This window comes from Cricetulus griseus, chromosome X (genome assembly GCF_003668045.3).
Source record: "Cricetulus griseus strain 17A/GY chromosome X, alternate assembly CriGri-PICRH-1.0, whole genome shotgun sequence".
Taxonomy (NCBI): domain Eukaryota; kingdom Metazoa; phylum Chordata; class Mammalia; order Rodentia; family Cricetidae; genus Cricetulus; species Cricetulus griseus.
The window spans coordinates 67,602,875-67,629,069 of NC_048604.1; the positions used below are offsets into that span (position 1 = coordinate 67,602,875).

General features: G+C 37.6%; 1 protein-coding gene across 7 annotated transcripts in view; it reads left to right on the forward strand.

Moving 5' to 3' along the window:
* Positions 1-493: 493 nt before the first annotated feature.
* Positions 494-26,195, forward strand: part of Phka1 (phosphorylase kinase regulatory subunit alpha 1) — a 110,958-nt gene continuing 85,256 nt past the window's right edge. For 5 of the 7 annotated variants that reach the window (XM_027431805.2, XM_027431808.2, XM_027431807.2 and 2 more), the window contains exons 1-7: positions 494-881; positions 2,330-2,488; positions 5,381-5,428; positions 7,323-7,491; positions 14,744-14,826; positions 19,740-19,820; positions 23,751-23,849. In XM_027431805.2, coding sequence (XP_027287606.1) covers positions 804-881; positions 2,330-2,488; positions 5,381-5,428; positions 7,323-7,491; positions 14,744-14,826; positions 19,740-19,820; positions 23,751-23,849 — 717 coding nt within the window. In that variant the 5' untranslated portion in view covers positions 494-803. The remainder of the gene's footprint in view (positions 882-2,329; positions 2,489-5,380; positions 5,429-7,322; positions 7,492-14,743; positions 14,827-19,739; positions 19,821-23,750; positions 23,850-26,195) is intronic. The other 2 variants (XM_027431810.2, XM_027431806.2) reach the window with 2 other exon arrangements.

Here is a 26,195-nt window from a genome sequence, read left to right on the forward strand (position 1 = left end):
CGGGGAAGCCTTCCAAAGCAGATACTCAACTGCCAGCTGTCCCACCAAGGCCACCCTCAGTCACTGCTTGCTCCTTGCCCTGCTCCCCACCAGCAACCCTTGCTTCCTCAAAGATCCCTAACTGCTTCTTTCTTCCTCCGCCGCGGACTCGCCCGTCTCTAAGTAGGCAAAAAGCCCAGGGAGCTCTCTTTTGTTTAGTTTCAGAGTTTAATCCGACGTTTTAGTCAAATAAAGATCCGGAAATCGAATCGCTCAGCCCTTGAGTGCAAACGCCTCTTTCCTTTCCGTTTTGGAGTTCCCGTGGGTTCCTCAGAAGTGAGAGCGACAGCCTGTGCGCACAACAGGCGTGCAAAATTAACATAGTCACTTGTACTGTTTCGAAAATAACCCCAGGAGAACACATTGCTTACGGTGACACATTCTGGGCAGAGGGCGGCGAGCTGCCGGCCGGTGGACTCACCGCGCAGCTGCAGGACCCACGCCCCGCCCCCCGCACGCTCGCCAGGGGAGGCGGTGCAGCGGCCGCTGACCGGCTACAGTAGCCACCCTGGAGGCTCCAGGCCTCTGTGGTCTCCCAGTGGAGCACAGGATGCGGGCTCGGCACCCGGAGGTCACGGGAGACCGAGTGGAGACTGGAGTGTTGCGGAACGAAGCCTAGACCACAGGAAGCCAAGCCATCGCCTGAAGCGGACTCAGCCGCTGGAGTGAAGCAGCGTGAGGAAACCATTGGCACTTCAAAGGTTTCTGCAGGCCTGGTGCCCAAGCTTCCCCTGTGTGGATTGGGGGATTAGGAACGTGGCGCGATGAGGAGCAGGAGTAATTCTGGGGTCCGCCTAGACGGCTATGCTCGGCTGGTGCATCAGACCATCCTGTGCCATCAGGTAAGTGTAGGCAGGGGTGAAGTGTGAGCTGCTGGATACTGACCCTGGGTGAACCTTGGAGTGTTGTTGTCTGTGGGGAGGTGCTAGAAGATCCTGAAAGAAAGTTACACGTTGAACCAGAGGAAGAACCAAAGTGTGGTATGAATAACCACAACCCCCCACGCTGCAGTAATTGCAGAGCCCTGGTTTCTGAGCTCAGAGGTTAACTGCCCTCCACCCCTAGCTACAGCTGGGTTCCAGGAGCAGAGTTGCAAGAGGTGATAAAACTTGTTTATTGACACCCACACCCCAGGTTTGTACCATCTACTCCCCCCCACGCCCACACCCACCCACCCACCCACCCCGAAGATGTAGGAAAACACTTGGCCATCCCAACAGACCTTAGACTGTTGTGAAGGTCAAGGCACTTTGTGTATGCTTTTGTTTAAACAGTTTTGATCAGTGGCTTAGGCTGGCCTTGAATTTGGGTCCCTCCTGCCATAGCCTCCTGAGTTTGGATAACAGACCATAAGCCAGTGAGGTTTGTTTATTTCCTAAGTTGTTTTTATTTTGTTTGTTCCAGGCATATTTTCACCATGTAGCCCAAGCTGACCTCAAGCTATCCATCCTCCTGCTTCATCTCCTCAGTGCTGGGATTACAGGTCTGCACCAGTGCACTTGGCTAATATATACTTTTTGGAGTTGTTTGGTTTTGAAACTAGAGTTTTACTCTGTACCCTATGATGGCCTGAAACTCACTATGTAGCTCAGGCTGGCCTTGTAGTAGCACAAAAGTCTTCCTGCCTCAGTCTCTCCAGACAAGGAATTCTAGGCCTAAGGCACCACACCTAACTATATATATTTGTGAATGTAGTTTTCTACTTCATTAGTAGTTGAATTTAGCTCAAAAATTACATTTTCTTTAAAAATGCTTTAGCAATTCTTAGTACTACCTTTAATAATACCTTTAGTAATGCCTTTATTTTAATAATACCCACATTTTGGATTTGTAAGCCTTCAGCCAGCTCTTTACTTAGTCTTAAGACAGCAGGGGGAAAGAGAACAAACTTTCTGTTACAAAATGAGTGTGTTCTGCAACCCTGGTTAGCAATAGCAGTACACTGACTAGTCCATATACTTGAAACTTGCCGAGAGAGTAAATCCCACCGTATCAAAGTGTGAGGATGGGTGCATTAACTTGATTGTGCCAGTCATTTTACAATACATTCATGTTTGTGTCAAATTATCATCTTGTATACCGTAAATATGTATAATTTTTATTGTCAGTTATAATTCAGTAAAGCTGGGGGATAATGTCTGCCTGAAATTGGTAAAAAGAAAAGGAAGTTCTAAAACTCAAGAATGGGGAAGTAAGAGAAAGACTAAATATTCCAAATAAAATATTCCACAGATTGTTTCCTTTAATACTCTGAGATTAGCTGCCTGTCCTCTCTTGATTGATCTTACAGAATCCAGTAACAGGATTGCTTCCAGCCAGCTATGATCAGAAAGATGCCTGGGTCCGAGATAATGTGTATAGCATCCTGGCTGTGTGGGGTTTGGGCCTGGCATATCGGAAAAATGCAGACCGTGATGAGGACAAGGCAAAGGCCTATGAACTGGAGCAGGTAATCAAAACAAAAGCACAGAGATATGGATCCATGTGTGATTGTAATAGGGTGAGTGGGTGTTGAAGAAAATGTCGACTCTAGGCCACCTTGCCGAAATTGCATTCTATAAAGTTTTCCTGTACTGTCACTGAAGCAGGTTTGGTTTGGTTATTGCAGTGGAAACTTGAAAATTGCAGATTCAAGGAAAGGGGTGCAGTATGTTCATTATTTTTAAAAATCCTATTCTGATATAGTTCCTAAAGTGATATTGTTCCTAAAGTGTATTCCTCTAACTGGATTTTTAAGTTCCACCGTTTTATTTTTCACTTGAAAGATTATTTGGGAGCAGACATACACTATTTTACTTTTGGAAAATAATTGTTGTATCTATATAAGCATAACTGGCACAAATCACCAGGCCTTCCTCATTAGACAAAGGTAATGACTTTGTTGATCTTTACATCTGTGACCACTGTTTTCGAGTGCCTGTTGCCCACCTGGGACAAATTGGGGTCAGAGTCAGGAGATGATTTTAAGCCACTTCTCTTTCAGTAAATTAGCATCCTTTATAGAACTTCCGAACACAAAAGGAGCTACATCCTCTGAAGTGTCTAAAAAAACAATAATTTGGCATCATTTGGATTCCATGAGCCCTTTAATGATAAATTACTCTATTAATTTAAGTATATATGGATCCTTTCCCATTAATGAGAAGTTGTAGTTCCTGGCAGTGGGACAAGTCTCACCGTGTCATCATCAGCAACAGCAGGCATTTGTGTAATTCTTTCAAGCCATTACTGAGAGCTAAAAAAAAGTGTTGGAATTTTTGCTCTATCCTAGGAAGTACAGACTTTTTGTAGAAATAATGCCAAAATAGAAATTTGGAAGATGTAGGAGTATTTTTCTCAAACCCATAGTCCTACATCCAACCCTGAATGTTTTGGTATTTTGATATCAGTAGTTTGTTCCTTGTTTTGATTTGCTATAAACTAATATCAGCAGAACTGTAAATACATGCCTGATATAATTTGATCAAAACTTTTAAAGATTATTAGAATAAATCTGTTGCCCCATCATTCTGCTGAGTTGGTGTGTTTCCGTATTTAACCCAAGTGGGAAAATGAGGAAAAAGGTGAATTGCCAGTTCTAAAATTTTGGTGTTCTATTATATAACCTTTCACATAGCTGAAAGGTATTTTTATATCACCATATTAGCAACTTTAGAATGTTTGAGAATATTATGGAAATGGAAACTAGCTTCAGAAAAGAAAGGCTTTTGTGGGAATTCTAAATTTTATATGGACATGTTTTATTAATCAAAACAAATTTGATTGTTAGGTTTTTTTATTATTAGGTCTTATGTTTTAAAACACCTAAGTCAGCATTAATTTAGACTGGAGATTAGAAACCCACCCATATATTTCTGGCATATGGGTCACTTGTCTGTAATTACTCAGCTCTGTAGGTATAGCAGAAAAGAACCAGAGATGATATGTAAAGAATTAGCATGGTGATGGTCCAATAAAACTTTATTTACAGAAACAGTGATGGGTTGGATTTGTCCCTGACCCAGATGAGTAATTCTAAACTCTGGCCGTACATTGGATTGCTTTGAAAGCTTTTCAGAGATATCCTTACTGGACTTCACTTTAAAACAATTTAAGATTCTAATATAGACAGATCTAATAATGTGCCTAGATAATAACTGATTTATAACTAGTAAATGAACACAAATTAAATCAGTAATCCACAGATTAAATTACTACCTATTGCCAACTCAACATTACTGTGTAGCTTTCCCCCGAACATTATCATTTATACTCTTTCTTCCAACTCTTATTTTAACTTCTCTCTCATAAAATCTGAGAAGAGAATTGTGGATGAGAAGAAGATTTAACTAACTTCTATATTCTATATGGGAAATAAAATTATACACAAGTATACTTTTACAAATGTCCCCTTTCTTGGGCATATGGATATAATCTCACAGCTATAAAAATAAATACTGAGGTAAATCAAGATCTCTCTTTGGCAACCTCCACTTCTGGTTCTTTTATTCTCTTGTATTATCTCTCATCTTTTTTCATGACTTTTCAGTTACCTTTATGAGAATGATTTCCACATCTCTTCCTTTAACTCTTATCTCAAACTCTTGTCCAAACTCAAGTTTTTGTCTGCTTATTAGTTTTCTCTGTGTATACTATGATTCTTCAAACTCTGTGTGCTTGAAAACCCACCTTTCCAAGTAAAACTAACCACAGTACTCTACCAAGCAGTAGCAACATGCCACTGTTTCTCTTAACAGAATCCTCATTTTATATTCACCCTCATAATATTACTTTAAAATTTTCTCACAATATGGTCTGTGGAACACACGGCCAATTTAAGAGATCTTCTAGATAGCAAAACAGAGAGCTTTGTAGAGAATTGGAGAAGCTATTCTATGCTGTGATATTCTAAAACATACTTGCTACTCATGCCAGGCATGCATGTGATCCCTATGTATATACACGCATATAATCAAAACGTCCATACATATAAAATGAAAATAAAGCTTTAAAAATAAAATGAAAAATTTAAAAAGATGCCATGGAGACTGTAGGGCATATATTAGAGGATGCTTAGAGCCATGTGAGTCATGGAGTCTCCCCTATTAGATGGCTGGCCTTTTTAAAGGTAAAACTGCCAGGCTTATATTATTATTTAAATCCAAGGAATCATAAACTATGACTTTTGATTCATCTTTTAGCTGTAGTCTGTTCTGTGTTCCTATAAAGTAAATGCCATGTAAATAGAACCCAGGATAGGGTTACTTGTTCTCAAAAGGTCATGTACCAACTGAAGTTGCTGAGTAAGTGTGCTTGTATCTCAGTGTGTTTATAACAGTCTTGTTTCCATTTATTTCTGCAGAGTGTAGTGAAGTTAATGAGGGGACTGCTGCACTGCATGATCAGACAGGTATGGCATTGGTAGCAACTTCTAATAAAACAGATCATCACAACATCTTAATAATGCTTATAGCATTTTTTTCAGATTCACAAATAGTATACTCTAATTTTAGAAAGTTTGGAACTCTCAGGTGGGGATGTCACACAGAGCCTTACCACCTTGTTATAACAGGAATATTTTCTTCCAGTCTTTTTCCTCCTTTTACAAATGATTTTTTTAAAACTGTTTAAACTCTTAGGTCCAGATCAGATCTAGAAGTAATACATTTTCAGATTTTTAAAAAGATAGCACAGTATATGTGTCATATAATTTCTCACATCTTCAGTGGATGGAGAAAAATACAATAAAAACATTTCTTTGTGGGGAATCATTCCTTTTACACTAAATGGAATAAAGTCTATAAATAGCCCTATGTTGATTTGAATTTGGTGTTTCCTCCAAATGAGTTTTGATGTAAAATATAGTTAAAAAGTGAAAGTGTTTTAAATTTTAGGGTTGGGGATAGGGATCTTGAAGTAATTGGCATTCCCTGACTTTAGTGTAGCTGAATATCCTTTTATATATGAATTGAAAATCTGCATCCCTTACTGTGAATTACCTGCTAGAGCTTTGCCTCGTTTTTATTTGCAGGTTGTATGCTTCTTGCCTGTTGAGTTCTTATGGATATTAAACATTTGTCACATACATTGCAAATATGTTTACAGTCTACCATTTATGTTTTGAATTTATGACATTTTCTCCACACAAACTTATTTTAGTAGAAAACCTTTATTCTAGGATCTTAAAACATACATATTTAATCAGACTTAACTATGTGAAAGTAGAAAGAAACCAACTTTCAACTTCTAAACTTATCTACAAATGATTTTTAAATGTGTATACAATTAATTATTGTATACATGTCTTTACTAGTCTGTTCACGTATATCATTTTTCTCTGTCTTTTCTACTTCATTTGTATTTCAGACATTTATACTTTCTGTCTTATTAAATTGGTATAGTCACAAATTTCATGAACATATTTAAGATATCCTGGTTATTATACATCAGGGGCATAAATAATCACAACTACAATTCAGGAATTAGGTCAGGAACTATTAGCTCTGTCTCTCTCCTCTCTCTAATGTGTGTTAGGAATTGAACCCAGGGCTTTATACACCCGCAGAACACATTACCGCTATGCTATACCCCCATCCCCCAATGATTCTTTCTAATTTGTAATTTCAGCTTTATATAATATTTCTCTGTGACTCTGTATGGTTCTCATTAACACTTTTCATGGCATCTTCAAAATTTATTCTCTTGGAGTTAGAGAGATGACTCAGCAGTTATGAGCACACATTGCTCTTGCAGAGGACCTGAACAAAGAGCACATATTGCTCTTGCAGAGGACCCGAGTTTGGTTCCCAGCACCCATGTTGTGTGGCTCACCACCGCCTGTAACTTTAGTTCCAATGAATAGGATGCCTTCTTCTGGTCTCTGGGTGTACCCACACTTACAAACTGCTATGCTCACATACAAAAATAAAAATATCTTCCTCTCTCAATGTGTCTGTAGATTCCTACTTTAATTTCAGTAACAAATGTGTAATGCTGAGTTATCTTACTAATGTGCTAATTAATAATTTGAACTTACATTTTCTCTACAATATGGAAATGCAACCATTTGAAAAGCATAGAAGAGACAATGAACAGAAAATGGTTTTTTCACCATTTGTTGTTTTTTTATTAAGAGTAAGAGATTTTCTCAGTGTAGGGGGAAACAGGTAACAATATATTTTAAATATCCACTCAGGGATAGGATTAGGGAAGGTGGAGTGCTGTGGTGTATGCCATAGCACTACAGATACATAGTATATGGATTGACTTTTCTGACTATCCTTCTTATACTGTTTTCTTTTCAGGTGGATAAAGTAGAGTCCTTCAAGTATAGTCAGAGTACTAAGGATAGCCTCCATGCCAAGTACAACACCAAAACCTGTGCCACTGTGGTGGGTGATGACCAGTGGGGACACCTGCAATTGGATGCTACTTCAGTGTATCTGCTCTTCCTAGCACAAATGACTGCTTCAGGTCAGTACACAGAGAGAATTACTGCTTACTCCTAACCTTAGAGCTTCTACTCTGGTTCATTTGGCTTCTCTGTAGGTATTAGCCAAAAAATAAAATTGTTACAGTGCTCAAAGAAGCGTATTAGAAATAATGGGATTTTATAAGTTTTACTCAGCTAGATAAGTTTTTGAGGTCTAAGCAATATTATACTATATTAAGAAACAAATTTTCAGTACTAATTAATACTCTTTAAAAATAGAAACCTGGAATTCTTGGCTAAATCTTTCAACAGGCATTTTTTAAATTTACTAATTATCAGATGCCAGGAAATAGGAAGGAAGGTTGAAGATTTTTTTCCTTATTTTCATACTATACACTAATATGCTTGTGATTAGTTTAGCTACAGAACCAACCACTTTATATACTCTTTATGAGTGTGATCTGAATCTAAATGTATGCTTTATTATTAAACAAAATTATCTGTAAGTAGTTTGTGATTATATTTTGATGTTTGATATGTAAAAGAAAATTCTAAGAAATATGGAAGCTCACATCTAACTATAATTATATCACTTGGGAGGCAGATGCAGAAGGATTGATGTAAGTTCCAGGCTATCCCTGGTCTATATAGCAGCTTCCAGGCCAGCCAAAGATGTATAGTGGTATCCTGTCTCAAAACAAACACACACAGTTTTATTTATAGATGTTAAATTAGAAATTGAAGCAGTCCTATTATATCCAGTTCCTAAACTTAATAAGAACATTTCCAGATCATTGTGAGTAAGGTAAATATATTCACAATACCATTTTCTTCTGTGGTGCTGGCATTTCAACGCAGGGACTCACACATGCTAGGCAAAGCACTCTACCACTAAGCTAAAATCCTAACTCTTTAATTTTTTGAAACAGAGGGTTTACTAAATTGCCCAGGCTAGCCTCAGTCCTCCATCAGCCTCCCAATTATGTGAGATTATAGGTGTGTACCATTATATCCAGCTAGTACCACACTTGTGTATCTGTAGCGTGTGCATTCATATGTAGATAAAAATACATGTTCCTGTGTCTGCCTATGTGTGTGGAGGTCAGAAGTTGACATCAGGTGTCTTCTACCATTGCTTTTCATCTTATCTTTTGAAACAGGGTCTCTCCCTGAACCCAAAGCTTACTGATTGCTAGACTGACTAATCAGTGAACACTGGGAATCTGCCTCTCTCTCACCTTCCCCAAAGCTAGAGTTACAGATGTGCATGAGCATGCCCAGCTTTTATGTGGGTTCTGGGGATCACGACCCAAATCTTCATAATTGCAAGGGGGGCACTTTTACAGCCAAGCCATCTGCTCAGTCCTGAATACTGCATTTCTGACATTTCAATTTCTTTGTCTTCCTGTTTGACCATAGAGTTCCTTGGTACTAAAGGCACCCAAAGTAGGAATCCCTTCAGAATATTCTTCTCTCTTTGTTTATCAAATAAATGTTTGGTGATAAACTCTTTATTTTGGCTTCTAGAACACATAGCCTAGAATCTGAATAACCTGTTTGCAAAACTATGATTTTGGCTATTGAAGCATGATAAATAAAAGACCCAGAGACAGATATTGGGGTTCAAGCTTAAAGCTGAAGATCAACAAAGCAAAGAAGCCAACCACTAGCTCTTACCTCTACCTCAGCTCAGACCAAAGGTGTGATCCTCAGACTGCCCCTGACTTTACTGCTCCTTAGATTCACTCAGACTGCTATGCTCTCGGCAACTAACTCTCAGACTTAATGCTATCTTTGAGACCTTGCTCTTGTCTTACATACCTCCGTAGTGCTGGGATTAAAGGAATGTAATCCCAAGTGCTGAGATCATCTTTGTGTGAGCTGTTTCTTTTAGGACTGGATCAATCTCCTGTAGTCAGTATGGCCTTGAACTAACAGAGATCATCCATCTACCTTTTAATCCTGAGTCCTGGGATTAAAGGTGTGTATTACCACTGCCTGGTCTCTATAGCTTGAGGCAGGCTTTGTCTTCTGAATCCTCAGGCAAGATTTAATAAATCATAAATACTATATCACCACAGGCTATCCAATTAGGCTTCTTTTGGATGAGAAATTTCTTGCAGAATAAATGTAATTTGTTTATTTCATTTAATAAAATGGTAGTTATAATTTTAATTTTGAATAATATTTTAATTCCAATCTGGAAGCTGTTTATTTTATTTTATGTTATTACTATTTTTTGAGCCAGTGTTTCTCTGTAGTTCTGGCTGTCCTGGAACTCACTCTGTAGACCATGCTGGCCTCAAACTCACAGAGATCTGCCTGCCTCTACTTCCCAAGTGCTGGGATTAATGGCACATGCCACAACTACCTAGCTTTTTTTTTTTTAAAAAAAAAAGCAGGCACTGACTAAATATCCGTGATGGTTTTTAAATGTGATCCCCCAGATGGAAGCAGAGATATATTTTAAAGGCTCATAAAATATATTCATTAAATAAACGTTTATTGATTCCTAACTTAATTTGTTTTCAGTTCAATCAGATGACCTTGATAGGTGCTCGTAATAAATAGATATTATTTGGTTAAGTCTTTGAGAAATACATATGACTAAATCAAAATTTATAATTCAGAAAGGGAAGGGAATAAGTATATAGTACAGAAGTTTGAAAGGCACTGGTTATTGACGTAAGGCTAGATGTCTAGCTAGAATGTTAGGGCTAGCTATTTGAGGACTTGTATAGCCTGCTAAGTAGTTTGAAATTATAGTCTGCAATCAATAGAGAGCCATTCAGTGTAGATAATCAAGGGACTTTAAGGTGGTTCGTCTTACTAACAGGAAGATAGATTAGATGAGGTAGATTGGATGGGGGACAAAATTAAGATGAAAGACTAGTAAACAGGTTAGTGAAATACTTTTTCAAGAAATAATACAAATTTTGTATAATGCATTTGAATTGAATTAAAAAGGAACTTTGTTAGATATAATTGGTGAACAGAATGTGAAAAATCTTAGAATATTAGCAGAATATTAGCAATGTTTTTGAATACTTGAAGATAGATTTAGATAGAATTTGATTGCACCTTTATAGAATGGTAGCATGAAGAGCTCCATAGACTCCAGCGAAACAGCCAAAAATGCTAAAAATTTAAGAACAAACCAACACTTTGAAGCCGTTGGAAATTGCTCAAAGGGATATACAGTAAGTAGGGAATCATTGCAAGAAATGTAATTATTTAGAGCAGTGAGGTACTGTGGTATCTGGTCTCAGACCCTCTCCTATCCCAACTCAGGATACTAGCAGCAATGTCTGAGGTGTATATAGCCAGAATACAAGACCTCCTCTCTCCTAAGCTCTAGACCAGTGGTTCTCAACATTCATAATGCTATGATCCTTTAATACAGTTCCTCAGGTTGTGGTGACCCCCAGCCATAAAATTTTCATTGCTCTTTCATAACTGTAATTTTGCTACTGTTACGAATTTTAATGTGAATATTTTTGGAGCTAGAGGTTTGCCAAAGGGGGTGCAACCTACAGGTTGAGAACCACTGTTCTAGTTTAAGGTTCCTGATTCTCGTCAGAAAATAGGCCGGCATCATTTATCATTCTCTCAAGCTCTGTATTACAGAAGCACTAGTTCAGGCAAGTTCAGCTTTGGGGTTCTCTATACCCAAGACACTAGTGCAGTAGAATCTATCTTAGACAGAGCAGAGTGAAAATAATAGGTCATCTACCTCTTGATTAGATCAACCATCCTACACTGGAATATGCAAGCTGGGATGATCAGAAGCTACAACTCCTGTCCAGAGTTTAGTGTGGAAAACAGAAGTGCCATTCCAAAGGAAATGAACCACTATACTCCACCAGTGCTAGAGCACCAGCATAGAAATTTTGATTGGGGGGAGGGCTAGAAACAAACTGTAAAAGCAAAGCCCTTTAACTCTTCTTAAGGAAATTAACTTTTTGAGAAAGTTCAATGTAGATTTTGGTTCATAGTAATTAAGATGAAGGGCTAGACAGACAACTCAGCAGTTGAGTACTGGCTGCTCTTCCAGAGGATCTGGGCTCAATTCTCAGCACCAACATGATGGTTCACAACCATCTGTAACTCCAATTCTGTAACTCCAGGAAATTCGATGCCTTCTTTGGGCCTGAGTAGGCACTGCATGCACACGGTGTATCCATACTGGCAAAAACCATACACATCAAAGTAAGTCTTTTTAAAAACATGTCTAAATAATTAAGATGAAGTTAATTGTTCAACAACAGCAAGAAACTAAAAGACAGATTGGCTAGAAATTTTAACAGATCCAAGGAAAGCTAAGGACTGCTTCTATAGGTGTGAGAACAAGTATGAGAGATTTGACTCAAAGATTGTAGGGAAAAGGCCTGAGTTTAATTGTTTAAAATGATGGAGCAGTTTGTTTGGGGATTCAACAAAACAATGGAGCTATTGGTTGAAGACAGTTGTGGGGCTTAGCTTGACACCAACAGAGGCAACATTGTCTTCTAAGGGTGACAATGTATGTACCCAAATCTATATACCCTCTAAAGACTACTTGAGGCTGCATGCTATAGGGGAATAGCCTTTACTGAAATAGTTCAGTCAAATCCCTAAATAAGCAAAAAACAACCCCTAAAGAAGAAGGTATCAGGATTTAGTGTTCTCACAACATACTCTGTAACAATACCCAGTTTTTAACCTAAAAATTTAGACACAAAGCAACAAGAAAATAGGAAGCAGAGGCAGTAGGATTATGGACTAGAGGTTACCTGGGATACATAGAAAGGCCTTGTCTGAGAAAGAAAAGGGGACGAGGGAAAGAGAGCAAAGGTTGAAAAGAGAGTAAGAAAGAGAAGGAGCATGGTGGGGGGTGATGGATCACATCTGTATCCTAGCACTTGAGAGGTGGAGACAAGAGAATTGGGAGTTCAAAGCCAGGCTCGACTGCACAGTGAGTTTAAGATCATTTTAGGATATATAAGGCTCTTTTTAAAAAAAGAGAGGAAAAAAGGAAAAAAGAGATGAACAGAAAAGAAAATAGTAAGGAAAGTTCTCTTGGATATGATATCAAAAGCATAAATGGTAAAAGAAAAAATTGTAATTGGAATTTACCAAAATTAACATTTATGTTTGGAAGAACCCATCCAAGAAAAGGAAACATAGTCCATGTATAGTATGATGTCCATTTGTTATTGTTTTTTTTTATTAGAAACAAGATTGTTTTATATGACAGTCCCAGTTCCCTTGTCCCTCCCCTCCTCCCCTCCACCCCCTCCCAACTAAAACCGTACCTATCACATATCCTTTATGCTCCCCTGGATGGTGAGGCCTTCCATAGGGTGTCATCAGAGTCTATCATGTCCTTTGGGATAGAGCCTAGGCCCACCCCCGTGTGTCTTGGCTCAGGGAGTATCCCTCTATGTGGAATGGGCTCCCAAAGTCCACACCTATGCTAGGGATAAGGACTGAACTACTACAGGAGGCCCCGTAGATTTCCTAGGTTTCTTCACTGAAACCCATGTTCCTGGGGTCTGGATCAGTCCCATGCTGGTATCCCAGCTATCAGTCTGGGGACCAAGAGCTCCCCATGATGTCCATTTGTGACCCTAGCACTTGGGAAGTGTAGATAGGAGGATCCAGAGTTGAGGGTCATCCTCAACTAAATATCAAATTTGATGCTGATCCGTGAGACCCCATTTAAAAAGATAAACCCCCTCTCTCAATGTATGTATGTATGTATGTATGTATGTATGTATGTATGTATGTATTTGTGTTATGTGTGTGTGTTTTGTAAAGTCAACCTATAGATACAGAAGAAAATATTTGCAAATCATATATAAGCTATTTGTATCTAGTATAAAGAACTCTCACAACTCATTATTTAGAAGATTATCAACATAATTAAGTCAGATGTGGTGGTGTGGTATATGCTTCTAAATCTAGTCGTTGGAAGGTAAAGGCATGTGGGTCTTGAGGCTATAGGGAGACCCTGTCTCAAAATAAAAACAATAATAGCCTCCTTTAAAATGGCCAGAGTGGACTGGAAAGATGGACCAATATTTAATAGCACTTGCAGCTCTCCCAGAGGACCTGGGTTCAAATTTTAGCACCTATATAGTAGTTAACAATCATCTCTAACTCTGGTTCCAGGAAATCTGATGCCTTCTTCTGTACCCCATGGACACAGCATATATGTGGCACACAGATATACATGCAGGCAAAGACACATGCATAAAAATTTAAAACATGGCTAGATGATCTAAATTGATTTTTCTTTAATGAGTATATATAAATAACTATTAAGTACATGAAAAGATGCTGTGCATCATCAGTCACTAGAGAAATGCTGACCTGAATCACCATAAAAACCATTTCAGCCACTCCACAATAAAAGTAATCAAAAATACAGAAAAAAAAGGTGTTGCTGAAGGTCTGGAGAAATTGGAACTTTCATCCACTGCCTTGAGAAACGTAAAATGAGGGCAAGGGAGATGTCTCAGCAGGTAAAAGTGTTGGGGCTAAGCCTGACAACCTGAACCCATATGGTGGAATTTGGGACAGGAATCAAACTGTCCTCCGAATTCCTTGTGTACCCATGGCATGCACACACACAAATAAATATAATTGAAAAATGTAATGTAAAATTATACAACCACTTTGGAGAGCAGTCTAGTAATGCCTCAGAAGCTTCCAGCAGATTCTCTCCTAAGTGTGTAGATATTCAAGAAAAAATGACAAGATATTCACACACAAAAAGTGTACATGAATTCTATAGCAGCAGTATTTATGATAGCTAAAAAGTAGAAACATTCCAATGTCTATCACCTGATAAGTAAAATGTGGTACATTCAAACAATTCAATATTTTTTGCAATAAAGGAAGTACTGGTGAATCTCACAACACAAAGGGGCCCCCAAAATATTATTTTTGGTGAACAAACACTAATATAAAGCCTGCATATGATACACTTCTATTTATATGAATGTCCAGTGAGTAAAGAATTGTTTTCTGTGATGATGAACATATCCCAAAATTGATTATGGTGATGGATATATACTGTACACACAATGAAAACCAATATACTATATGCTTGGAATCAAAGAGCTATATGATAGACTACCTCAGTAAAAATGTTTATAAACATATGGTGAAGAATGATGTAAGCCAGTTATTCTGGACAGGTAAGTACAAGTCAATTAAAGTAAAGTTGGTTTAAGCTGAGTTCAGTGAGTCATTATTATTTCTGGGGCCCTGAAGTGATCTCTGAAGAACACTGTCTTTTCCCCTCAGGACTCCATATCATCCACAGCCTAGATGAAGTCAATTTTATACAGAACCTTGTGTTTTACATTGAAGCTGCATATAAAACTGCTGTAAGTACTTATTTTAGAATGCACTTAAAGAATGGTTTCATTTTTAACACACTGAGCAACCCATATCTTCTCATAATGGTGAACCTTGTAATAAACTAATCAAAAAGACTCCTGACATAACCATTTTCAATTTCTTTACTAAGATTTTCATTCCCCTGTTTGCCCTCTCACCAATGTGTAACAGAGATAAAGAGGGTCCAAATACTATGCTTTCATTTCTTTCAAATTCCATACTTGGCAATCTTAAGACTAAATTGTAGTCATCTTATTATATTACTGTTTTAATTTAATGTATTTTAGTAGAGCATTTCTATCCCAGGCTTCTCTTGAACTCACTACATGCAGGTGATCTTAAACTTAGGATTCTTCTGCCTCTACTTCCTGAGGGTGTTAGAGTTACAGATATGAGCTACCAAAACCAGTTTTATGTGGCACTAGGATTTGAGTCTTGGGCAAGCACTCTTTCAACTGAGCTATATCCCCAGCCCCTTATGGTCTTATTTTAATTGAAATCTTAAAAAGAAAGCATGATTACTGAGTGATGTTATTAGCCACTTGGCTGTACATAAAATTTATTCATGTGTTTATTGTTGGTACATTGATTTAGAATCTACTATACAAAAAGATTTTCCTTTATAAACTATCATACAAAGTAGGTTCATATTAACTCATCATCTATGATATTTTCTTGTATAAAATGTTGTATTAGATACTACAGAAATGTGTTTTTCTTTAGGCTAATTAGGATTCATTGTTGCTGTTCAATGAGACTCTCTCTATTCATAATCTTCCAAACCTCAAATAATCTAAATGTCCATTAGTATGTAAATGGATAAATTACAGTATTCCATAAAAGTTAATATTGTTCAACAATAAAAAAGAATGAACTATCGACCCATGTAAAAACATAAATAAATCTAAAAAACATTATGCTTAGTAGATGAAGTTTCATAGATATTAACTTAACTCAGCATAACAAGATGCAATAAGACTAGGTACAGACCCCTCATATCAAGACTGGATGAGGCAACCCAGTAGGAGGAAATAGGTCCCAGAGCAGACAAAAGACTCAGAGACACCCTCACTCCCATTGTTAGGAGTCCAACAAAAACCCCAAGCTAAACAACCACAGCATGTATGCAGAGAGCCTGATACAGACACATTCAGGCTCTGTGGTGGCTGCTCTGTGTGCAGCCCTGGTTAGTTGTTTCTGTGGCCCGTGTTCTTGAGTGTCCTTGACCTCTCTGGTGTAGGCAGACTTTTCTGTCCCATCAGCCCACTCCTCAGTAACCCCAAATAGGCTTAATATTAACTATAAATGCTTAGCCAATAGCTCAAGCTTGTTACTAGTTAACTCTTACATTTTAAATTAACCCATTTGTCTTAATTTACATTCTGCCTCATGGTATTACCTCTCACATCTTGCACCTCCTGTTTCTTCTCCATGTCTGGCTGGCAAGTCCTCTGACTCTGCTCTTCTTCCCAGTGTCCTTAGTCTGTTTCTCTCGCCTAACCTTATCCTGCTCAGTATTGGCCAGTCAGCTTCTTTATTAAACCAATCACAGCAACATGTATTTACACAGTGTAAAGGAATAGTCCACACTCTGGCTCTGTCCTCCCCCTTTTCTACTGAGGTCTCAGCTCCACCTAATGTTTGGCTGTGGGTCTCTGTAACTGCTCCTATCAACTGCTGGAGGAAGCCATTTTGATGACAATTGGACTAGGCACTGATCCTTATGTGTATTGCAGAATGTCATTAGCAACTTTGTCAGTTGTGTTTGTTTCTACCCTAGGTTTCTGAGCCATCGAGCTTCCAAATTCTGGCCATCCAGGAAGTGTCATGCATGGGCTCACTCTCATGGCAATGGGCACAAGTTACACCAGTCATTGGTTGGCCACTCCTACAAGTTCTGCATGGCCATTACGCCATCATATCTTGCAGGCAGGATAAATTGTAGGTCAAGGTTTTGTGACTGGGTTGATGTCCCAGTCCCACCACAGTAAGCCTTGCCTGGTTACAGAAGATCGCCAGTTCAGGCCCCATATCCCCCATTACTAGGAGTCTTTGCTAGGGTTACCCTGATTCCAGGGAGTTTCAAAGGGATACATATTGGAATGGAAGAAGTCAAAGTATCACTATTTGCGGATGATATTATAGTATACATAAGAAATCCCAAAAATTCTACCAGTGAACTCCCACAGCCAGCTGATAAAGACCTTCAGCAAAATGACTGGATACAAGATTAACTAAAAAAATTCAGTAGCCTTCCTATATACAAGCAATAGAGAGGCAGTGTTTAGTTTTTAAATAGAATTCCATTGATTGTAATGTTCTTTTTGTTTGATTTTATTTATTCTCTGATCTTTATTATTTTCTTCCATGATTTTTATTATTTCCTTATTAAATCTATTGAATTTTGTTACTTTCTTATTTAAGATTTTGAGATTCCATTATTAGCTTACTTATTTGGGACGTTTGATTATTTAATGCAAACATTCATATAGCCATAAACCATGTAGCATTAAGAGTTATTGAAAGGTGTATATTAATTCTTGTCATTTTTATATTTTCCTCCCATTTACTTATTCACTGTTCTAGTATATAGTCTTTCTTGTGACTTCATGACTGTACTTATGTTTTTCTTCAGTGTATGGAATTCCTTCAGACTTCTGTAATGCTGTTTTAGTGGTTGTAAATTACTTTGTGTTTCTCCTGGAAAGTTTTTCTCTATTCTGTAAGGTTAGCTTGTGCTGTATATAGTAATCCAGATTGGTGATTATTATCTTTTAGAACTTGAAGTATATCATTCCATGCCATTATGGCTTTTATAATTTCTGTTGTGAAATCTAGTATTCTAATGGGTTTGTCTTTATATGTAACTTGGCACCTTACTCTTGTAGCTCTCACTATTCGTTCTTTGTTCTGTATACTTAATATTTTAACTATAATATAATGTAGAAGGTTTTTTCTGGTCTTGTCTGTTTGGCATTCTAAATGTCTCCTGCATCTACATGGCCAACTCTTTCTCTAAACTTGGCACATTTTCTGACTTGATTTATTGAATCGTTTTCTTTTCTGTTTTAAAACAGTGTTTCTCTTTGTAGCACTGGCTATTCTGGAACTCACTCTGTAAGCCAGATTGGCCTCCGACTTGGAGGTCTGCTTGCCTCTGAGTTTTAGGATTAAGAGTGTGCTCCACTACACTCAGCGGAATACATTTTTAATGATGAGATTGAGGCATCTTGTAGTGCCAAACACTGCAGAAGTGCTCAGTGAGGAACAGGGAATGTCAAAAGTGCATAAGACAAATATAAAAAAGGCACAGGAGCCTACCTGAACAATTAACAGTGTAAGCAACAAAACAGTGACAGTATTCCATTATAAACCAGCAAAATCCTAAATATCCATAAAGATATACTAATATTAATAACTGAATAAAGGGCTGACAAGATGACAAAGTGCTTGCCTGACAACTTGTATTCAATCCCAGAACACGTGTAAAGGTAGGAGAAAACTAATTCTAGAGAGTTGTCCTATGAGTGCCACATATGTGAAATAGAAGGAATGAGCATACACACATGCACATACACATCAATAAACAAATGAAAACAATTGAAAAGGAGCAAAAAGCAAGGGATAGTGAACTGTCTTCTTTGGAGAAGGATTACAATTAATGACCATAGAAGTAATAAGGAAAATAGATGAAAGTTATGACTAAAACAGCACAGCAGTTATTTCTGTAAGCAATTAGGAGGAATGCTGAAGCAGTGGGTGGCCATTTAAGAAGAAACAGGCTATTTGCATGATCTTTAACTTGTTTTTCTGAGACAAGGTACCATCTCAGTACTGCAACCATGAGTAGTCCCATCTGGTGATAGTTATATGGTGTTGAAATGTCTCTCAAAGTATGTATTCTTTAAAAAGGAGAAAGTAAAATGGAAAAAGCCAGTACTAACCAAACTATGAATTTTATTTGGCTAGTTTTTAAGTTAGTGTCAAGGTCACAAGGGACAAGATTTGAGAAACCATTATTGATTGGAAATCACTAAGGAGTCACGGTAGGAATGACAAAGAGTCTTGGAAAGTATAAAAGGCTACTGGTAGTCAGGCATGGTTCTATGTGCTTGTAATCCCAGTTTTGGGAAAGTATAGGCATATGAAGTCCATAGTTAACTCAATTAGTTAACTGAGTTGAGTTCTTAACTTTAACAATTGTACTGTGGTTATGTCCAATGTTAACATTAGGCAAAACTAAGTGAAAGGTGTTAGGGTACTCACTGTACTATTTTTGTAATTTTTGTGTAATTCTGAAGTTATTTCAAAAATAAAAAGGTCTGAAAAGTAATTTTAAATATTTTTCTATTACCAAGGGGATGTGTACAGTTACTGCTAAGAGTAGGTTCTGGAGTGAAATTCCTTAGAATCTATTTTTGGTTTTGTCCCTTATCAACTATATGACCTTGGGTGAGTTACTGTCTTTTTTGTAACTCAGTTTCATCATCTGTGAAATGTAAGGATTAAGGGAGATAATGCATGTATTGTACACTTTCAGTACCAAGAGAATAAAATTAGAATGAGTATTTGACATAAAATACCAGCTACTGTTTAGCCTCCATGTGCTAGAGTTTATGGGAATCTGCTTTGGGGAAAACTTGAGAAGTGTTTCTAGATGGACTAAACTCTGTTTCTTAGACTTCTTGATTAAGTGTTGAAGAGACTCCCAACTTCTTAGAGGCCCCAATTTAAGTCATTGTCAGCTCCTTAATGTCACTACGGAGTTGTGTGTGCGCATGTGTGTGTGTGTGTGTGTAGAAAATTTGCTACTATTGCTATTTCTTATTTAAGGATTACATATCTAGTGAATGTTTAGTGATTATGATTTTCTAGTTATATCTTGATTATTTTATGTCAGGACTTTGGGATATGGGAACGTGGAGACAAGACCAACCAAGGCATCTCAGAATTGAATGCGAGTTCAGTTGGAATGGCCAAGGTACATTTTCTTTCTTATTTTTACCAAGTCTGGTTAATGGAGTCTGGTTTACCTTTGTCACAGATGCAACTTTAGTGTACATGTGGACCCCTCAAATTGTTTTTTAAACCACAGACAGAATTCAAATTCCTCCACGAAACTATGGATATATAATATTAAAAATGTAGTAAGTTCCAGATTTTATATCATATGGCTTTTGTGGCATGTCTCTGTTTATGTATCCTACAAAGACAACAAATTTAAAACTATATTCACCATCTTTGCCATTGCATAAATTAAGAGAAGCTTTTTCTCCCTGATGTAGTGCAGTCCATCAAGCTTGGTATCAGATGGCAATCTCTGAGTCATCCATCCCCTTTACTCTCCCTTTCCACTTGACTATGTCGTTTCATTCTACTACTAGCTCTTATTTTCTCTAGAAAGAGTAAGAATTTATAAATAGTAAGAATTTATAAACAGAGTAAACTCAAACATTATTATGGTAAGTGTGCATGGCTCAATCACTCCTACTATATGTTTAGGAAAGATGCAGATTGTTTTTTAAAAAGAAAGAAGTAAATACAGTATATACTTTTTATATCATAATGATACTGAAAGTTTAAAAGTAAGTTAGGTAAAGTCTAAAAAACATAAAGAAATGAAATACAATGCAAAGCAAAAAATATTATATGGAATAAAGAGAACAAATGGGTCACGATAGACTTTTGACACAGCCTGTAATGAGAAAATGTAGTCTGGAATGAAGTTTCAATTAATAAAAAACAAAATATATTATAAATACAAGACAAACAGATACAATTACATAAAGAGATATTTAATGCAAACATTGTGAAACAGCAAACTCCAAATAAGAGCATATTTGTTTTATTTAAAAAAATTATCCCAATAATGTCATTTATGATAAAATAAAAATCCTTGCGACACAGTATCCAGACCAGGATAATAAGTTACATTTTGTTATAACATCTCTTTTAGCTCAGCCAGTCTAGAACAATACTTTATACTCTTGACTTTGATGACACTGGCATTTTTTTAAAATAAAGACTAGTTTTTGTTTGGTAGATCGGTTTGGTTTGGTCTTAGGGCTGGAGTCTTTTGCCTATATACTCTACTACTAGTGTAGCTGTGACTATAGTACTCACTTTACTTTTTTTTTGTTTGTGGTAGTATCTCTTAGACCAGGCCTTGAATTCAGTATACTGCTGGTGGTAATCTTGAACTAATCCTGCCTTTGCCTTCCAACAATTACATAGGTGCAAATGCACTCTGTATTTCCCAAACCTTCACTTTTTGCTACCCAACTCTAGACTGGTTATTCTATGTACTCCAGACTAGTACTTTTATTCTGTGTGGTATTTCTTCATGATTCACATTATGTGTTTTTAGGGAGACCATCACAATGGCACTGCTGTATCCTTCATCTGTCATCAGGAAATGCATGGTATAAATTTGTCACATTACCATTGCTTCTGTCTTTGATCACTTCATTAAAGTGCTGCCTGCTAGCTTAATCTACTTTAAATTTGCTGTTTTTTCCTTTTTTGTTAACAAGTGTTATGTGCTTGTTCAACTTCTACTTGTCATTTAGGTCTCTGAGTTTAGATGTTAGTTTTCCAGGGAAGCCACCCACAGCTACTTCGTGCTCCCAAGACATCAGGTTGACCTCATAATTGAGGAAATACAGATAATCAGTAATAACTAACCTTATTGGCAGTTTAAAGCAAGTGAATGAAAAAGCATAAAATCAAAGTAGAAAAATTAAAATATTTTATATTAAGAAGAATATTGTCATATACTGCTAGTGACAAGTTATAGTGGTATAATATACATAAAAAGCAATTTAGCATTGTATCTCAAAAGCTGTCCACACCCTTTGATCTACTGGTTCTACTTCAAGAAATTAATGCTTAAATATTTCAAAATGAAAACAAATAAAATATTTGTTAGCTTAACAGTGAGCCTGCTATATGCCATTCTGTGTGCTAGGTAGTGTTAGACACACCATCCATGACCTCAAAACAATTGCAATTTGGCAAGTGTTATTCCTACAATAACAAAATGGAAGATAGCCTAGATTTGCAACAGTTGGTAAATGGCTAAATATATTTTATTACAGGCATATGAGAGATTATGCCAAAATAGAGTTTTTATAACAAGAAAAAACTTATATTCTATATTAATTATAAAAAGTAAAATACAGCTAAAAGCAATAGTGCATGCTAATAATTCTGCCACTTAGAATGCAAAAGCAAGAGGACCAGAGTTCATGGTCAGCCTGGGCTTATGTGTATCTGAGGCCAGCCTTGGCTACATGAGACTATGTCTCAAAAAATTAATTTTTACAGCAAAAAAACATTTACAAAGCATGTTACCAAAGGTGAAAAACTAATAGAATACATCAATAATATTAACAGTGGGAGGATAAGATAGCTCCATGGGTAAAAGTGCTTGCCATGCAACCTTAGTCACCTGGCTTTGATACCAGAACTCATGTAAAGGTAAAGAAAATCCATACTACAAGTTGTCTTCTGTCCTTCACATATGCACTGTGACACGCACAAACCTGAACTCACACATACATATCATAAACACATAAATGCTCATATAGATTAAAGGAAATATTAACAGGTTGATGAGTTGTTGGCTTAGCAGGTAGAGGTGCTTGCCACCAAGCCTGATGACCTAAATTCAAGTCCCAGAACCCACATGGTAGTAGAATAAGGAATTGGCTCTTATTGGTGTCTTCTGTCTTCTGTGAGCATGCCCCTCCCCAGTGCACACAAAATAAATAAACATTCTTTTAAAATTAAAGTATTTTTACTTTTGTGATCAGAAAACACATGTAGAAAAGCAAAAAATAATAATGTCTAAAAATTCTCTTGAGACAGGATCTCACAATATAGCTCAGGATACCTTCAAATTTCCAGTCCTCCTGATGCAGACAGGCACATGCCCTCACACTTGGTAATTTTTTTAAAAGCTTGATTTTACTTTTATTTAAACTTTAGAAAATCAACCTCCCAAAATAAAATCTAGTGATGGTGACTGGGATAAAGAGAAGGGAAAGAAATGATTAAGGGGGTTCAAACATTTAGGTAGAAATGAGGAATAATTTTGCAGATCTGTCACTCTGTGGGATCACACATTGTGTATTTTTTAATAAATGAAAATTCCTCTGCACTGCCAACTAATAACATTTGTTTAAAAGTTGAATATAGTATCTTTAATAGGGCATTTGACTCTCTATGGAAACTCAGCTATGAGTGAGTGCCCAATAGTTCCTGGATTATCTTGCAGCCACACAGTTTTTTAACATGTACTCATTTTTCCCCTACTTTCTCTGTTTTTTAAGACAGGGTCTGACTATGTCCATGTTTAGCTTTTTGGAGTTTGGGGTTTTTTATTTGTTTGTTTTTCAAGATAGGGTTTCTCTCTGTGTATTGGCTGTCCTGGAACTCCCTCTGTAGACCAGGCTGGCCTAGAACTCACAGAGATCCACCTGCCTTTGCCTCCTAGGTGATAGATTAAAGGTGTATGCAGTTTAGCGTTTCCTATGTGCTAGTTGGAGCTTCCCTGTCAAAGGAATGATTTCCTAAAATTGATAAGCCATGTCCAAATTGAGTTTTTAAAGTATGCTGCTTGATTGGATAGTGATCTGAACTCAATTTTAATTTTCCCTTGGATGGTATGGGAACAAAGTAAAAATCATAAGCTCCTAGGAATAAAGGATGTTATTTTATTTTCTTTCCATTAAATATATTCAAAAGCAACACAGTGTAACATTAATAAGATACTAGGAAAAATAGAATATATATCATTCTTGATTTTCTTTTCTTTGTTTTCAGTTATGGGGATTGAACCCCGGGCCTTGCATATACTAAATGTGTGTTCTGCCACTGAAGCTGTCCTTTCTTCCATTGTTTCTTACAGGCAGCCTTGGAAGCACTAGATGAATTAGATTTGTTTGGTGTGAAAGGTGGGCCGCAATCAGTTATTCATGTCCTGGCTGATGAAGTACAACACTGCCAGGTAAGGAAATAATGGACCATGTTATAGCAAATTTTATTCTTGCCCAGAGTCAGACTTAACCTTAAAGAGAGCTTAACGTTAACAGGCTTACCCTTAAAGAGAGCAGTCCATCATGTGATTATTACCACAGGATCAGAAATGTCTTTATCAACCATTTGATACTAAGATCAACCTGATACTAGCATAAGCTATAAGATAGAGAGCATGCTTGTCTTAGTCAATGTGCTATTGCTGTGAAGAAACACCATGAATACAGCAACTCTTATTTAAAAAAGCATTTAATTGGGGCTGGCTTACAGTTTCAGAAGTTTAGTCCATTATTAGCATGGTGGGAAGCATGGCAGCACACAGGCAGACATGGTGCTGGAAAAGGAGCTGAGAGTTTTACTTCTGGATCTGCAGGCAACAGGGAGAGAGAAAAACAGGGACTGGCTTAGCCTTCTGAAACCCCAAAAACCTACCCTAGTGACACTTACCCCAACAGGGCCGCACCTCTTAATTCTTTTGAGTAGTACAACTCCCTGCTGACCAGGCTTTCAAAAATATAAGCTTATGTGAGCCATTCCTAGTCAAACCACCACATTCCACTCCCTGGTCCCCATAGGCTTGTAGCCATAAGGTAATGCAAAAATGCATTCAGTCCAACTTCAAAAATCTCAATAGTCTATAATAGTCACAACACTGTTTGAAAGTCCAAAGTCTAAAATCCCTTCTGAGACTCATGGCAATCTCTTAATTGTAAAATCAAAACAAAAAAGCAGATCACATGCCTCCAACATACAATGGCACAGAATATACATTACCATTCCAAAATGGAGGGAATGGAGCATAGTGAGGAAATAATGGACCAAAGCAAGACCAAAAAGCAGCTGGATAAACTCCAAACTCTGCAACTCAATGTCTGGTGTCAAAATGCTCTTCAGATCTTCAGATACTATGAGCTTTGTTGACTGCAACACACTTCTCTCTCTTGAGCTGGTTCCACTCCCTGTTAACAATTCTCCTTAGCAGGTATCCATGGCTCTGGCATCTCCAACATCTTAGGGTCTCCAAGGTAATCAAGGCTTCACTTTCACAGCTTCATGCAATGGCCTCTCTGGGCCTCCATTCAGGGACACCCCTGACACGTGTCTGGCCTCAGTGGCTTTTCTTAGCCATGGAGAAAGATTCCACAACCCCTTTTTTGTGTCCTTGGCTCTTAAGCCAGAACCATGTAGCTGAAACTGCCTATTTCTGCTGCTTGCTGGGGCTGGAACACCTCATTCAATTACATCTGCATCAGCTTTCTGTTTTCTGTGGTTTCCTCCACTGCTTAAAATTTTCTTTAATTCCCTTTTACAACCTGGAAGCTTAGCTGGGTAGGGTCTTCCCCTGCGGTCACCACTCCCTTTATTCTATTTAGTATCAGACTTTATTTTAGCTTTTCAAAAAACTTTATTTATTTATTTTGTTTGTTTAAAATAATGTATGTTATTCTGCCTGCATGTACACCTGCAGGCTAGAAGAGGGTTCCAGATGTCATTATGGATGGTTGTGAGCCACCATGTGTTTGCTGAGAGTTGAACTCAGGACCTCTGGAAGAACAGCCAGTGTTCTTAACCGCTACCCATCTCTCCAGTCTCCCTTTATAGCTTTTTATCTTCCTTAGCACTGAACTTAGCATCATTATACTTCCTGGTACCTCCCTTTCACCCTAAACTATACGTTTTGTACTTTTCCTTAATTAGCTTGCCCCTTTTCATTATATGTGCATACGAGAGACCACTAATAACCGTGCAAAAGAGTCTATGCTAGGTTGTTTGGAAATTTCCTCTGCCAACACCATTAATCCAAAAGTTCTTCAGTTTAGCCTCAGGCAGACTTTTGGACAAGGATAGAAAGCAGCCACATTCTTCACCGAAATATCATAAGAACACTCTCTAGGTACTTACTAATATTCCTCTTCTCTGAAACCACCTTGAGCCAGGCCCTCATGATCTACATTGCTCTCAGCACCACTGTCTTTTGTGTTCCTACTAGTATGGTACATTAAGCCCAACTTAAAGTATTCAACTACTTTCCTAATCCAAAATCCCAAAGTCTACATTCCATCAACAAGCAGCACACAGTCAGGCCTGTCACAGAAATACCCTGCTCCCTGGTACAAACTTCTGTCTTAATTGGTGTTCTATTGTTCTGAAAAGACAGCATGACCACAGCAACTCTTATAAAGGAAAGCATTTAAGTGGGGCTTGCTTACAGTTTCAGAGGTTTAGTTCAATTATCATCATGGTGGGAAACATGGGGGACACACAGGCAGACACAGTGCTGGAGAGGAGCTGAGTGTTCCACATCTGGATCCAAATG